Source organism: Poromitra crassiceps, assembly GCF_964638095.1.
Source record: "Poromitra crassiceps genome assembly, contig: HAP1_SCAFFOLD_489, whole genome shotgun sequence".
In the NCBI taxonomy this organism is placed as follows: domain Eukaryota; kingdom Metazoa; phylum Chordata; class Actinopteri; order Beryciformes; family Melamphaidae; genus Poromitra; species Poromitra crassiceps.
This window is the reverse complement of record NW_028151919.1, coordinates 28149-42899: the sequence shown is the minus strand read 5'-3', so window position 1 is coordinate 42899 and position 14751 is coordinate 28149. Positions and strand designations below refer to the sequence as shown.

Genomic DNA, 14751 nt, shown 5'->3' with positions numbered 1-14751 from the left:
CCCAAATGCTGGACTGGTACTTAATAGCACTGAGACCAGGTTGAGACAGCAGCATGATAATCAAGTTCTGGTTCTGAGACACATTAAGATGACAGATAAACTTGTAGGTCAGATTTCTCAGGTGTACTCCTGCACCACAAAACATTTCACTAGCACTGTACACCTTGGTTTTCTGAGCTTTGGATCGCTGAGCTGCTTGCATAATTTTCTAAATAACACAATTTCCCGTAAACTACGTTTGGGCGATGATTCAGAATTAATTTGCTATTACTCCAAAAGCACGTGAATCCAAAGTCGCATTTACCACGTCGAAACTTGAGCTTTACGAGGAGTACTTGAACGCAACACCACTTCTCACGACATTGTCGACAACAACGGCATTGTTGCTCCGTGCTAGCGCATGGTAGTCGTCTGTAGAATGGTTTGTTGCTAATGTTAGCCGCCTTGTATTTACACGAAATATGTTCGTTTTTGTATTTGCCTGATGTTTAATTGTATTTTGAAGACGTTACAAATACTTAAGTATTGTATACGTTAACCTAGCTTGACTTTTCTGTGCTCAAATCAAGCTAACGTCCCTAGCAACACGCGAGCTAGCCTGCTAACGACTCGCGAAAATGAATTCCAACACGAACGTCGTTCAGGTGACAAACGTCTCTCCGAGCACCACGTCCGAACAGATGTTCGCCCTGTTTGGATTCCTCGGAAATATAGAAGAGCTCAAATTGTTTCCACCCGAGTGAGTATTTTGGACATTGAATGAGGGGAATGGTTTCTCTTGCTGTTGTGTACTGAGGCCTGTAGCGGCGAGCTGGCCTTGTGTTTGGCCGCCCCGCGCCTTGGGGGATGGATGGCAGAAGCTAACATAGCAGCTAGCTACCATAGCTAACTAAACTAGATGTTCTATAACCCTCGTATTGTCCTCAAAATCACATCATGCAAAGTGATTTTTGTTTCTGGGTGCGATTCTCACATTGTGGTCTATGTAAAAGATTAGCACCAATATTGAGTTTTGATAGATTTTAGAATTTTTGTGCAGTGTCAAATTTAAACAAAAAAACAAACCCCAAAAGGCCCCAAAAGTGCTATTTTTGGACCTCCAGCTACTTTTTATTTTTACAAAACACATGCATTTTATTACTTTCTCTTGGGGGGGGGTTTGTAGGCAAAGCTTCCAGTTTTAAGATTTGACTGGTTATTACAAAACTGACGTCATTTTGATGGCATAATTTCCATGTTTGGGGCATCGGTTCCATGTTTCCATTGGTATATTATTGAAATCGCACAAAAAGCTATACCGTACTTTGATGTAAGTGAGCTCTATTGACCATGAATTCCAATAGAAAGCATACAAATGGTGGCAATGGTTTACTTTGGAATGGAGTTGCTAACAAGGTACAACACAGAATTGTGTGAAAAATTATACTTCATGGTGCTTATAAACGGTCAAACCAGACCGGGTCAATTTGACCCGGGAGGACAACAGGAGGAACTATTTTGAATAAAACACCCTAAAATTCAATGAAATGAGTTCAAATGAATTGTATTTGTGAAGGGCATAGTATTGAACCACCCATGTGATTTTGGGACAATTTGATGGAAGAAAACCAGATTTCTGATGGGAACGCGTCATTTCGGGTCAAATTGTCCCGAGGACAATACGAGGGCTAATCTAGGACACGAACATCCATAACCACTGTAGAAGCCCGAGAGATAACAAGGGCGGATAATTCAATATATTGTTAAAGCACCATAGCTAACGTTAGTACATTCACATTCATCTTTCTGCACGGATGCTGACGTTTATTACATAGAAAAAGTGGTGGAATTCATCAACGTCATTGTGTCACTCCCCCCCCCCCCTCAACCCCCTGGGGATCCCACTTGGGCACTACTGAGCTAAACTGCAACAGTTAATTCCAATTGTGCTTCAATGTTGTTGACATTAGTTAGTTACATCAGGGGATAATTAAGACTGTTCTCTGCTTTGTTTCCCCCCTGTCCAAATACAACTGGCTACTCTGCAGGTAGGAAATGGGAGACTGCATTTTGTCGGGAGGTAGATGGGAGGACACCACTAGAACGATTCCAATTCTATTTACATTTTAGATTGAAGGTATTTTAGCTGAGGCTCATATATCCTCCAATATCAACGTAACAGTATGAATAGCAGCTAAGCCTCCTAAATTCCAAGTTCACCCACATTGCAAGCAGCCAACAGGATGAAGGTCAAAGTCTTAGTGCCTCGACAATATTCGCGTGACCCTGAAATTATTGTCAGAGTGCTGATGCTGCGTTCATTTAGAACTCGGAGGGGGACGCAAATTGCCACTTACTACTAGCAAAAATAAAACGCCACATTAACTCGGAGTTCCTAAGTCGCAAACTCTTGTATGATTTCTCAACCCCTAGTTGCTCCCACCACGTCATTTGACGTCATTTCAACATGGCCACCCAGGATTGTATGAATTTAAAACACATTTTTGCCCAATTTGTGTTTTCTTTTCAATAATAGTAAGCTTTCAGACCAATCAGCATAACAATAGTTGGTTAAACCCATACAATTAAACTTTACTGTTGTTAGCTGTCTAATAGCCGATGCTATTGGTCTCCATGCTTTTGCAACTTGAAGCCCTGAAGCTCGAACGCATGTAGGTCGCGTTTGCCACTTGTCACCTCCGGCAATACACAAATGCAGCAAGGATGGGTTGGGGTTTAATGTTACTTCAGGCTTAAACCATGTTAGACTGAGTAGAGGATGCATCCCCCCAGCGACTTGAAAACTTTCATCGTTTGAACTCTGTTTGAAGAAGGCATGTTGGGTGTCCTTGTTTGTATTCTTTGCACAACATATTTGTATTTTCTTCCAGTGACTCTCCCTTGCCTGTGACTTCACGTGTCTGTTTTGTAAAGTTCCATGAGTCTGAGTCGGTGGGAGTGTCCCAGCACCTGACAAACACCGTCTTCGTGGACAGAGCCTTGATCGTTGTCCCATTCGCTGAAGGTGGGTGCTTCTTTTCTTCTCGTCTCACTCACCTGACTATCTAGGAACATACAACACACTCACTCACCTGACTATCTAGGAACATATACAACACCCATTTTCTTAAGTGTATTTTGATGGAATTGCAAACACTATCTGCGCCATTGTAAAAACGAAACAAAAATGTGACCAAGCAAAGTTAGCTTAAGCTTTTTCATTGCTTGGCAGTTTTGTAAAAGGGAAGTGTTACATGTGTGCCCATGTCTTACAATCGAGCCTTTTTTGTAAACTTCTCTCTCTGTTATTTGTGTTGTGGTTTTCATAGTGGACAAGTCATTTGCAGAGAGCCCCTTCCTTGCTGGCTGAAAGTGGTCATCTGCTGCCATCAGGAGCTTAGAACAGTTAATGGCACCAGGCTCGCCAGACCCTTCTCACTCTTGTTCTCCAGTAAAAATATTAACTGTATTCTTTTCTTTGTTGTTGAAGGCATCTTTTCATAAAAAAAAAAAAAAAAAAAAGCCACACAACTCTAAACAGGGCAATCAACATCCCTCACATCTGAAAATGAAGGGATTTGAAAATATTTTTCTAAATTGAATTTGTTTTAATCAGTTGGGCATGCACCAAAACACAAAGCATGCGAGGTAGATTAACTCATGCATGCTACAATGGATTTGGAAGTTCTGTATCCTTATCAACACTGAGTCATTTCCAGCAGATGCTCTCTGGAAGGTTGTAATAATTTGGCTTATTCATTATAAGCACTGCCTTTGGCTTTTACCTTGCTTCATGTGCCAAATTCTGATATGATTATTCTACATTGTGCATCTATTTTTACCAATTTTGCACTAACCTACTGGAGGTCAAAGTAGTCTTAAACCTCTGCTTGATGTTTATTGACCCCCCTCCCTCCACACATGACTCTGAAAGGGTTTGAGTGAATCTCAACTTTAACGGTGGTGTTTCTTTTGTCGTTGTGTTTTACAGTTGTTTTTCCTGGTTCAGCCAGCCCTATATACCAGGCCCTGCATATATACCAGGCCCTGCAGAAAATGCCACCATGTCTTCTGCAGTTTCTCAAGTGTCCTTTCTGTCGTGTGTGTGTGTGTGTGTGTGTGCGCGTGTGTGTCTGTCTGTCTCTCTCTTGTTTAAATTGGTATTGATAATAGCCTGTTTTCAGATTGCACACCCATGGATCACCAATCTCATAAGATTTTCCATTTAATTGGACTGTTCTGTGTTTTGTTTCTCTTCAGCATTTGGGCACATTGTTTATGATCCTATCGGGGCTTTTGCTGGCAAATAAGCCCTTACTTGATAGAGCCTGTTCAGTGCAATTTATCCTCAACGTTCAAATTAGCCACCAGCAAAAGCCCAGAAAAGGGAATATGACTTGAACCTTTTCTGTTTTGGTAGTATTGGTAATAATGGTTTTGGTATTGGTAATGATAAGTTTATGCACCATAAGTGATTCATTGTGCCCTAATTGTCTACACCCAAATCATGAACTTTGTTCTCTGTATCTCGATGTTTTTTGTGTGCTTTATAGCGAAGCAGCCGGCGCGAGTCGCTTGTTCATAAAACATCTAATGAAAGTTGAGAGCACATCCCACTGGACAACCGGCTGTGCTTGCTTACGTTTGGTTCATGACTTAAAAAACAAGTACAGGTGATAACATCTTGGCAGTGTTGACCACAGTGTGTATTGTGACTTTTGAAATCATATAGCTGCTAATCCTACAAAGTTTTTGAGAGAGAAAAAAAGAAATAAAAAAAAAAAGGTCAAAGGGATCAACATTTACAGACGAGACAAACAAGTGGAATGTGTTTTGTTGTTTTTAGCTACATACTGTATCTCTCTGGTGGGAAGAGTAGTTAGACTGAGGTGGCTTGTCTGTGAGTCCTGTCTGAGTGTAGTGGATGTTGGCTGGGAGCGTGCACTGAAACGCTCTTGTTTCTCTCCAGGAGTTATTCCTGATGAGTCTAAAGCTCTGTCGCTGTTAGCTCCAGCCAATGCGGTGGCCGGAGTTTTGCCTGGGGGAGGCCTTCTCCCAACACCCAACCCTCTGGCACAGGTGAGTGTCTGAAAAGCCTATGTTTTGTGCTTATGATCTCTGCGGACGCTGGACAGGTATTTTGGGTCTGGCTTTGGCATAGCTTGAAGTATCTTGGAAAAATGTCCAAAAAGTGTATGAATTTTGTCATCCTATTATTCCTATATAAAGGTTATTCTTACTAAATCTAAGCCTGGGTTGAGAAAAATCAATTTTATTGCCAAAATCACTCGGTTGATTTTTCATCTAATTGTCTGTGATGCATGCATTGTAAAGCAAACTTTAATTTATATTATTAAAGGTTGGGTGTAATTAATACTTGAAATTTCTATCAAATCCATGGGACTTAGAAGGGAGAGGGGCATGTTAGGAAATGGGTTTAATTTTCAATGCAGCCAGAATTAAGTCCAAATTTAGATTTTTTTTTAAGTTCTAGACAGCATGTTGTGAATATTTGATCCTTTTTCTTAACTCAAGTCATATCTTCTATTTGTGCTTTTGTATTTCTAGTTACGGTATTTATCATTATTAAATTCCCAGTGATGTTTATCGTTTCATTGCATTGATGTTAGTTTGGACAATAAAGTTTATCCTGCCTACATTACATACCTCAAGTCATGTCAAGTCATATCTTTGTCAAGTGTTTGAGGATCATTTGAGGGATCATTGCAAAATAAATGGTGTAATATAATGTGTATAATATAATATAAGAATATCGGCCGATATATCGAGATTGGAATTTTTTTACTCCCCAATATTGGCATCGGCCTCAAAAATCCCGTATCGGTCGGGCTCTGGTCTGTGTGTTAAGTGTCAGTATCAAATGTTCCAGATGGGAGGGACACCGTTTGGAGGCATGGGTCCTAGCATGGAGCAGATGGCTGCCATGGGAATGGCTGGAGCCAACATGAACCCCCAGGTTAGGCTTTGAAGAGTTGCCTTCATAATCACTGCAATTGATAATAATAATCACAATTGATAATAATATCCCAATTCTCTTCTTCAGGCTCTTTCTGCTGACTTCCTGAAGCTCATGCAGTCCATGGACCCCAAGTAAGAAACGAATAACCTCCTCGTCCCATGTTTTCAGTGCAACAGGCCTCAATTAAGTCTTTTGAAGAGAATAATCCATTTCATTGCTTCCTCTGCAGAATGAACCCCATGGCAGTGGGACTGAACTTGAACCCGGGGATGGGGATGGGCATGGGCATGGGCATGGGGATGAAGGCAGAGAATAAGGAGATTGAGGAAGCCATGAAGAGAGTTCGAGAAGCCCAGTCACTCATTTCTGCAGCTATCGAACCAGGAAGTGAGTCCCGTCTCTTTTTGTCTCCCCCACTATGCGATCGGGTCCGTGGACTATAGTTTGGCATAATGCCTTCCACCACTCGTTACTGACAAATGTAATGTGATTACAGTAACTCGTTACCCCCCGACACTGGTCGGCTCTAGAACACTTGTCATGTGGGCGATCTGATCCCACTCGCTGGTCAATCTTCTCATCAGCTCATGCTTTTGTTTTCTCCTCGTCTCTGCAGATAAGAAGGACGACAAGCGTAAACATTCCCGCTCCCGCTCTCGCTCCCGACGCAGGAGGTCCAGGTCTCGCTCCAAACACAGGTGAGTCTGTGTGAGAAGTCCTGGTTTCTGCTCTGTCAACGCAATGAAACAAACACAGGTGAGTCTGTGCGACACGTCCTGGTTTTTGCTCTCTCTTATATTGTGAAAACGTTGTCACCTTTGCTGCAGGCGATCGGAGAGCAGGTCTCGACGGAGGTCCCACTCCAGAAACAGGAGGAGGTCGTCCAAGAGCCCGCGGGGGAGGAGGAGGTCTAACTCTGCATTCAGAAATCGCCGCAGTAGATCTAAGTCAGTGTCTCCTCTGTCGTCCTTAACTCATTCATGGCCAGTTTAGGACTGCCAATATTTAGCACAGGCCAAAGATTTTCATAATTGTTGGTCATCTTTCAAGACCCACAGTAAATTATCTATTAGCACCAAAGTGATTTGCAATACCTCAAAATGAAGATGTACGTCTCTGGGTTCACCAGGGGAAAAAAAGTGAGCTTTTAGCATGTTCTGTACTCTACTTATAGCCATTTATATACACCCTGTTTTCACCAAAAAGGTCTCTCTGAGAAGACAAACAGGAGAAAAGGCCATTTTTGTAAAGGACAGGCAGAACTCGCTCTCAATTCTTTTATTTTGAACTGTATTGACATCAGACATGTAAATATTATTCGTTATGACACAAATGACAAAAAAATATATATATATACTGTATATATACATGAAGTGCTTTTTTTACATTCAACAATACAGTTTACTCAGTGTGAGTGAGTGTGCAGACAGACACACAGACAGACAGACACACACACACACACACACACACACACACACACACACACACAGAGAGAGAGAGAGTTCTGTCCACAGCTGCTGCTGGATCCCACCTCCTTCCCAGGGAACACTATTGATTGCCCCGCAAAATTAGCATAGGAGGGGAACACCAAACTGGTCTGAGATCAGCATCTAGCCTCCTCTGCCTCTGCATCGTTTTCCTCCTCTCGTTCGGGCTGGGACGAATGCTGCGACACAGGAACGGGGTCGGCTTGGCTTTGGGACCAGGCGCTGGAACCGGATCGATCATGTTGGTTTGACTACCGCGAACAACCCAATCCAGGTTCGCCCTGCAGCAAGGCGACCCGCGCAGCGCGCCGAGGGGCGTTTCAATGGCGTTTCTCCTCTATGCAACAGGCAGCGTTTCTCCGTTTTCTCCTCCTCTTCCATTTCAAAACAACAGCTGCGGTATGTGTTTGATAACGTGTTGTCGTGTGGTCGGCTTATCTTTGAGGCTAGGGACCTGATAACATGTCACAGGCTGGGGAAGTCTTTGAACTACGCGCTGCACTAATAAAAACAAAAACACGTCAAACATGTCATCGGCGGGGAGGGCTATTCCTGATAACACGTCAAAGATGTCTTTGGCGGTGAATGAGTTAAGAACAAGATGGCTTCCACACTTTGGCTAAATACATATTGGTCAGAATATAAGAGAGCCCCCCCCACCCCCAGAAATCTGTCTGAAAAAGGGGCATTGTCTTATATTTGGGGTCTAGAGTTCAAATGTCATTAACTCGGCACTCGGTCGGTGATGTTAGTTTGTTCGTTCTATCTCTCACACGCACACACTCCGCCTGCGTACCTGCTTAGATCTGTTCTATCTCTCTCACACACACACTCCACCTGCGTACCTGCTTAGATCTGTTCTATCTCTCTCACACACACACTCCGCCTGCGTACCTGCTTAGATCTGTGGGGTCGACAACACATAGCAAAATGTTTTTATTTAAACAAACTGTGGTGCAAAACACCCTGTTGTGTTATGCAAGCGTGGCACGTAAATGCCAGACGCTCTATGCTTGGTAACCATGGAAACATTCGCGTAATCCAAACTTTTAATGAACTATTCCAATAGGGCTCTTCTGATTGCATTGTTTTCTTCGTCTTCCTCATGCAGGGACAGGAGGAAGGACGACAAGCCTAAGAAACGCTCAAAGACGCCCCCAAAGAGCTACAGTAGCGCCAGGAGGTCTCGAAGCATCAGCCGGTGAGCGGCCTGAAAGCAGTGTTTTTATATATGGCGAAAATGCAGGCACACCTCTGTTTGAACTAAGACAACAATGACCAGAGTAAACAATTGTGTTTTTGCTTCTCTTAATTGCTCGACCCAGAAGACGCAAGCGAAGCCGCAGCGCAACTCCGAAGAGGAAGCTTTCCAGGTCGCCATCGCCCAGACGGTGTGTAGCACCTCTTTGCTTCATGTTGGAGGATAATATCAGTGTGGGAGATCCGGTGGTTTTGTAAAGATCATCTGTTTTGTTCTTTACAGCCACAAGAAAGAGAAGAAGAAGGAGAAGGAGCGGGAGAAGGAGAAAGAAAAGGAGCGGGACAGAGAGCGCAGGGAGGAGAGAGAGCGCTCCACCAGTAAGAAGAAGAAGAGCCGAGACAAGGAGAGAGATCGGGACCGCAAGTCTGATAGTGAGAAAGGAGATGTCAAGGTTTGTATGTCTGAGAGATGGGGTTTATTATATTTACTGGCAGTTCATCGAAAGTCACGCAACTGACTGGCCATAAATTAGAAATGTGTCAAAAACGCTGATAATTGAGCGCTCCCTTAAGCCAGACTTAAGCCCTTCATGACTGTGAATAACCTAAGATCTCTGTGCCGCTGTTAAGTTCTTGTCTGGTTGATTGTAATATCGCTGCCTTGAGAAAACAATATCCCTTTGCTATATTTGCTATATTGCTGACAATCGGGGCGAAAACATAACCTCCAACTGTGTTGACAGAGGTAATTACAGGGTTCGGCCAAGGTGCTTGGATTTTGAGAGAAAAAATTTAAGTCCTGGAATACCTTGAAAATAGCCCCTTTTTTAAACAAGGTGCATAAAACTCCTTGAATTTCACGCCGTCTGTCAGTGACGTCACGTCTTATATTCTGACCAAAGTTGGTATTAAAAAGACAAAAGTTGCTTACTGAGGTATGAGCATCTGTTCAAAGTCAAAGCAATCTTTAGACAAATATGTTCCCGTCCCATTCACAAGATTGATAGTAGAATTAACTTGGAAAAGGTTCAATGGGCCACTTCAGTAAAGACTGAACCCAAAGAGAGGACTGGAGCACACGAAATCACTAGAAATGATTTAATAGGTACAAAGCACTGACGTTTCAACGCACACAGCGTCTTCTTCAGTCACTAGATCGTTTTGACTCAGAAGAAGACGCTGTGTGCGTCGAAACGTCAGTGCTTTGTACTAGGGTTGCACGGTATACCGGTATTAGTATGGTACCGCGGTTCCCTGCCGTTAAAAAGGATACTATACCACGTTAATTTAGTACCGATACTTAAAAAAATGTCATGGGTTGCGTCAGTGTGCGACCGTGGTGTTTGTTAGCGGAGGAGAGAGACACAGCGGCATTACAGTTGAGAGCCTGTCTCCCACCTCACGTGAAGGCAACACAGCCTTGCCTTGAACCAATGGTGACTCGTGAAAAGTGAAAAAAAGCTCTCTCTGACTCTGTCTGCTTCATGTGGGGGCGTGTCGACTTTCCTCTTCCCTCTCTGCTCGCTCTCTGGCCACAGTCCTCACTGCAGCACCCCGACACACAGGACAGACGCAGCGAAAATGGCAGCGGCTTCTTCTAGTCTTGCAAGCCGACCAACGCTTGTAGAAAAAGCAGATGCACGAAGCGAAATATGGAAATATTTTGCTTACGTTGCCGACAGCGAAGGCAAGCCCGTGGACACCTCCAAACCAGTGTGTAAAAGGTGCTTCAACGTGACGCAAGCGAAAGGATCAAACACATCGAACCTGGCTAAACATCTTGCCGACAGGCACCCCGACCTGTTCAAAGAGTTTAAAGACCGACGGGTTAGCGAACGTGAACGATAAACATACATGCCCTCAAATAAGTCCAACGAGTATTGTGTGACAAGCGAACTTGTTTCACTGAAAAAGTTCGCTTGTCACAATAGCCTACTCGTTTACAGTGAAACACGAGGCAATGTGCTGGAGCACAGATCTCTGCCAAGGAGAAAGTCATGACATGTAACGTTTAGGGGAGGGGACATCAGATGACTGCATACCATGTACAATATTTAATAACACTATGGTCCTCAATGCCAGTGTTATTAAAGCTTTTACATGGTAAGCAGTCATCTGATCTCACCTATCCTAATATTTACAATAATCCCAATTATTAATGATATACGAATTCATTGTAAAAACACCTAGCCTACACGTATGGGGGGGGGGGGGGGGGGGCTGGGAATACACCACATAATAAGCCTACATTTCAATAGCCTACATTTATGTGTGAAAATAATATATATTACTAGATTAACCATAAATCAGGCACTTCATGTTAATGAAGCTTAGGAGCTGCAAGTACAGAGTACTTTTTTTGGATAAAACAAATAGCTATAATAGTGTAGCAGCTGTGTGAAAATATATTTTATTTATATTATTTATAAGTTTAAACGGTTGACATTCCTTTAAAATATGTTTACAGGAGAGATTATGTTAATTTTACACTAGATAATAAAAGTTCTAGCATGTTCAGCGCCACACGTGGTGGCAGTAGCCTACTACCAGCATGTAGTAAAATGACTACATGGCTGTGCATTACCTTGTTAAATCAATAAAATAAGTTTTAAGTTCCATGTTTTGTCCCCTCTATTTATTCCAATACTTTTCCTGATGTTTTAGTTTTTTGCCGTGGTATCGTTTCAGTATCGGTATCGAGATACTTAGGCAGGTATCGGTATCGAACTCATAATTTTGGTATCGTGACATCCCTACTTTGTACCTATTAAATAATTTCTAGTGATTTTGTGTGCTCCAGTCCTCTCTTTGGGTTCAGTCTTTACTGAAGTGGCCCATTGAACCTTTTCCAGTGTTTTGTCCTCTTCTGAGAGCACCGACCTCCCTATGTGGAGGGGTTGAAGCGCAAGAGACAAAATGTAATATAATGCAAATTTGATGCCCCTTTTGTGCCAAATTTATATTTGAAAATCAATCATTTGATTTGCGTGAAGTCCTTGAAAATGAAAAAAATAGTGCTTGAAAGAGTTTTGTAATGTGTGTATGAACCCTGTAATAAATACAGTATAAGTTGCAGGTTTACATTCATAATGATGAGGCATGTGGGAAATTATGTGTTTTGCTCAGGCAACTCTGTTATTTGAATTTACATGCATATTACGTCTTTTTTTCAACCAGTGCCTTTAGATCTAACTTATTTACTTCATTCACTTGATCTAGTGAGGACCGTCTCCTAGACGAGAAACAAATTGACACGGTTTTCTTAATGTTCAGTGTTAGACAAGAACGTTTAAGCCGTGCCGCTAGCGATCCTAGAAGTTCTGTCAGTCGTTGTGTGGAAATTGATGGAGTGGAGAGGATTTAGTGCTTTTAAATGTTGGATTCTAAAGGAGACGTGTGAAGCTCAACCTCTGGTTGTTTTTTTTTGCGTCAACAGGTGACCAGGGATTATGATGAGGAGGAGCAGGAATACGACAGCGCCAAGGAGAGAGTAGAGGAGGGAGAGGAGGAAGACGAGGACAGGAGGAGCGACTCGGACTCTGTCTCATCCCCCAAAGGCCCGAGAGAGAGCCCAGAGAGAGCTGAGAGAGACACGCCCAAGAAGTCCAAACTCAACGGGGACGATCACTGTCAGGAGGACATGGAGATGAGCGACTGAGTGTCCCCGGAGGCCGAAACAAACCGCAACTTTCCACTGTCCTTTTTTTTTCGTTTTGTTTTTTTAAACATAGGCCACAAAACGTCTGTGCCTGATCACTTACAGTTAAAATGTGAGTTGTAGTCTTAACTGCAGAAGGGAGATGGTGTACTGGGGTGTACAGGTGTTGTGCATTTTAGATTCTCTCAACAGAGAAATGTTGTTTGGGATAGTCACATTTATCTCCGTGTTGGACAGAGCGTCTAGTGAGCATGTGTAGGGAAACGGTCACAAATACCTTTTTTGTAAAGAAAATGATGGGAGGGGGGAAAAAACAAGAAAAAATATGAATAACGTTAGACGTGGTTTTAAATTGTCAAATTGCTGTACTTGTTTGTTTTAAGGCCCTATTTAATTTGTACCCATATGTTTCCATTAGGATTTTTTTTTTTTTTTTACTTGGAATGTTGTTTATTTTCCATATTTAACTAGACAGGATTTCCCCTGGGCCTTTCAGACTCTTAATCAAATAACACCCAGCACCTGTTTCATTTGGTGCGGTGCAGTTGATTTTTCGCTCTGTTGGGACTGGGAGGCCTAACCAATTTGCTTTAATGGTAATTCAGTCTATCCTGTTGCAGCGGTCCCACCCACCTACTATATTTCATAACCCCCTGTAAATGTACACTGTAGATCAAATGGAGTGTTGCTACAATGAAATAACTTCTCTGCAATGTTTTACAAAGGAAGCTAATAAATTGGGTCAAACTATTTTGACTAGCGTGTTGGTATGTGATAAGACTAATAGTGTCGGAGTACTCGAGACCGGTCTCGAGACCACATTTTGATGGTCTCGTCTCGGACTCGCCCTCCATCGGTCTCGGTCAAGCAGGACTCGGGATTTTATTTCAAGACCAGCCGAGACAACAACTACAGTGGCATCATTCCTTGCCTGTGTATATATTTTTTTTATTGTGATTGGGTGTAAAAATCCCTCCAATCGCAACCAATAACCTTGCAGTTTAAAACGTTTCTAATGCTGTAGCCCCTCCCCTCACGTTCATGTACAAAGGGGGACAACACAGGTCAACAAGGTGGCTGGAAAAATGTCCAAATCATCAGTCATATGATTTGCTTATATAAACCACAAAGGGGGAGGAGTCATAATTTAGCCGCAGTAAGGTGCTTTTACACTTCATTCTGTCCACTGTGTTGAGCCTTTCTGAAGGTCAGTGATATGGAATTATAGTGTTTCAGATCAAAGGATTGCATTCTGTCACTGAGTATAGACTACAGCCATTTATATTTGACTATCATTCCTAAAGATTTATTTCGTTGTTAGCAGAGCAATGGTGTAAAGGTTAAAGGTCTTGAAAATGGTCTCGCATTTGTTTGGTCTTGGTTTTGGTCTCCCCCCCCGGTCTTGTCTGGGTCTCGGGTTAGGTGGACTCGACTCCAACACTGAAGACTAGATCAGTGTTATGTGATCAGACTAGAGCAGTGTTGGTATGTGATCAGACTAGAGCAGTGTTGGTATGTGATCAGACTAGAGCAGTGTTGGTATGTGATCAGACTAGAGCAGTGTTGGTATGTGATCAGACTAGAGCAGTGGTTCTCAAACCTTTCTCTATACCACCAGACATTTTGCTTAGAAAAGTGCAAGAGAAAACTAGCATTCAATGAATGAATGATAACCCACTTTATGAAGAATATAACATTACAAAATTAGTGCCTCCTGAGCAGATAAATTGTAACATTTAATTCATTTTCATGATTTATTCTGACATTTTCCCTTCTCTCAAGTACCCCCTGTAGTAGCTCCACCTACCTACCCCGCATACCCCAGTTTGGGAAGCACTACTCTACGAGGAATGACTGAACGACGTAAATGAAAGAGTCTTTGGTTCCATTCCCATATGTGGCATTTTTATTTTAGTACATTTTATATCAAAAATAGTGGCAGGCTTTTTTTCTTGCTGTACAACGGCCAGGATGTACATAAAACATGTAAGCAGCTGAAGCCTGTAGGAAGGAGTATAGAAATAACAGGTCAAGTGTAGCGTTACCGAAGCAAGGAGGCACACTTCCATTGGCTGCACCAGCCAGCAGCGAGGAATGGAATCTCATCATGGGGGGGTGACAAGGTACTGCATGTGGCTCCAGTCCACTGATATTGAATATGGATATAAATATGCTGCGTATTATACGCATGTTCCACCGTGAGTGCTTGGCTGCTGAACACCACCTTGTAAACCAGATCATTAGCTCGACTTGAGGATGCATACGGCGACTGACATGACACCCGTCACCTGACGCTGCCACATGGATGGCTTTGCTTCACAATGCCGCCCCATCATGGCATCATGACCGTTGTCACTAAGGCCATGTTCAGATAGGAGGCCAAATCTGATTTGTGAACTTTAGTGACCTATTAATGACTTTATCCAGATTGGTTTTATGAGTCTGGA

At 42.7% G+C, this 14751-nt stretch overlaps 1 protein-coding gene across 3 annotated transcripts; it reads left to right on the top strand.

Moving 5' to 3' along the window:
- The first annotated feature begins 401 nt into the window (after positions 1-401).
- On the top strand, positions 402-13039 carry LOC310771270 (uncharacterized protein). Of its 3 annotated transcripts, none has more exons than XM_083663918.1 (12): positions 402-739; positions 2871-3004; positions 4949-5058; positions 5870-5956; positions 6044-6090; positions 6189-6346; positions 6576-6657; positions 6787-6906; positions 8558-8647; positions 8772-8837; positions 8930-9098; positions 12083-13039. In XM_083663918.1, exons 1-12 carry the CDS (start codon positions 618-620, stop codon positions 12302-12304), a joined length of 1407 nt encoding a protein of 468 aa, XP_083520044.1. In that variant the 5' UTR covers positions 402-617; the 3' UTR covers positions 12305-13039. The 3 variants fall into 3 exon arrangements, with proteins under 3 accessions (XP_083520044.1, XP_083520046.1, XP_083520045.1); XM_083663920.1 differs by lacking the exon at positions 402-739 and adding an exon at positions 2043-2116; XM_083663919.1 differs by lacking the exons at positions 402-739; positions 2871-3004 and adding an exon at positions 3057-4652.
- The last annotated feature ends 1712 nt before the right edge of the window (positions 13040-14751 follow it).

Coding starts and splice junctions, on each gene's coding strand:
- LOC310771270 (XM_083663918.1), top strand. CDS start 618: ATGAATTCCAACACGAACGTCGTTCAGGTGACAAACGTCTCTCCGAGC. Junction 3,005..4,948: donor CGTTGTCCCATTCGCTGAAG/GTGGGTGCTTCT, acceptor GTTTCTCTCCAG/GAGTTATTCCTGATGAGTCT. Junction 6,907..8,557: donor AATCGCCGCAGTAGATCTAA/GTCAGTGTCTCC, acceptor TTCCTCATGCAG/GGACAGGAGGAAGGACGACA.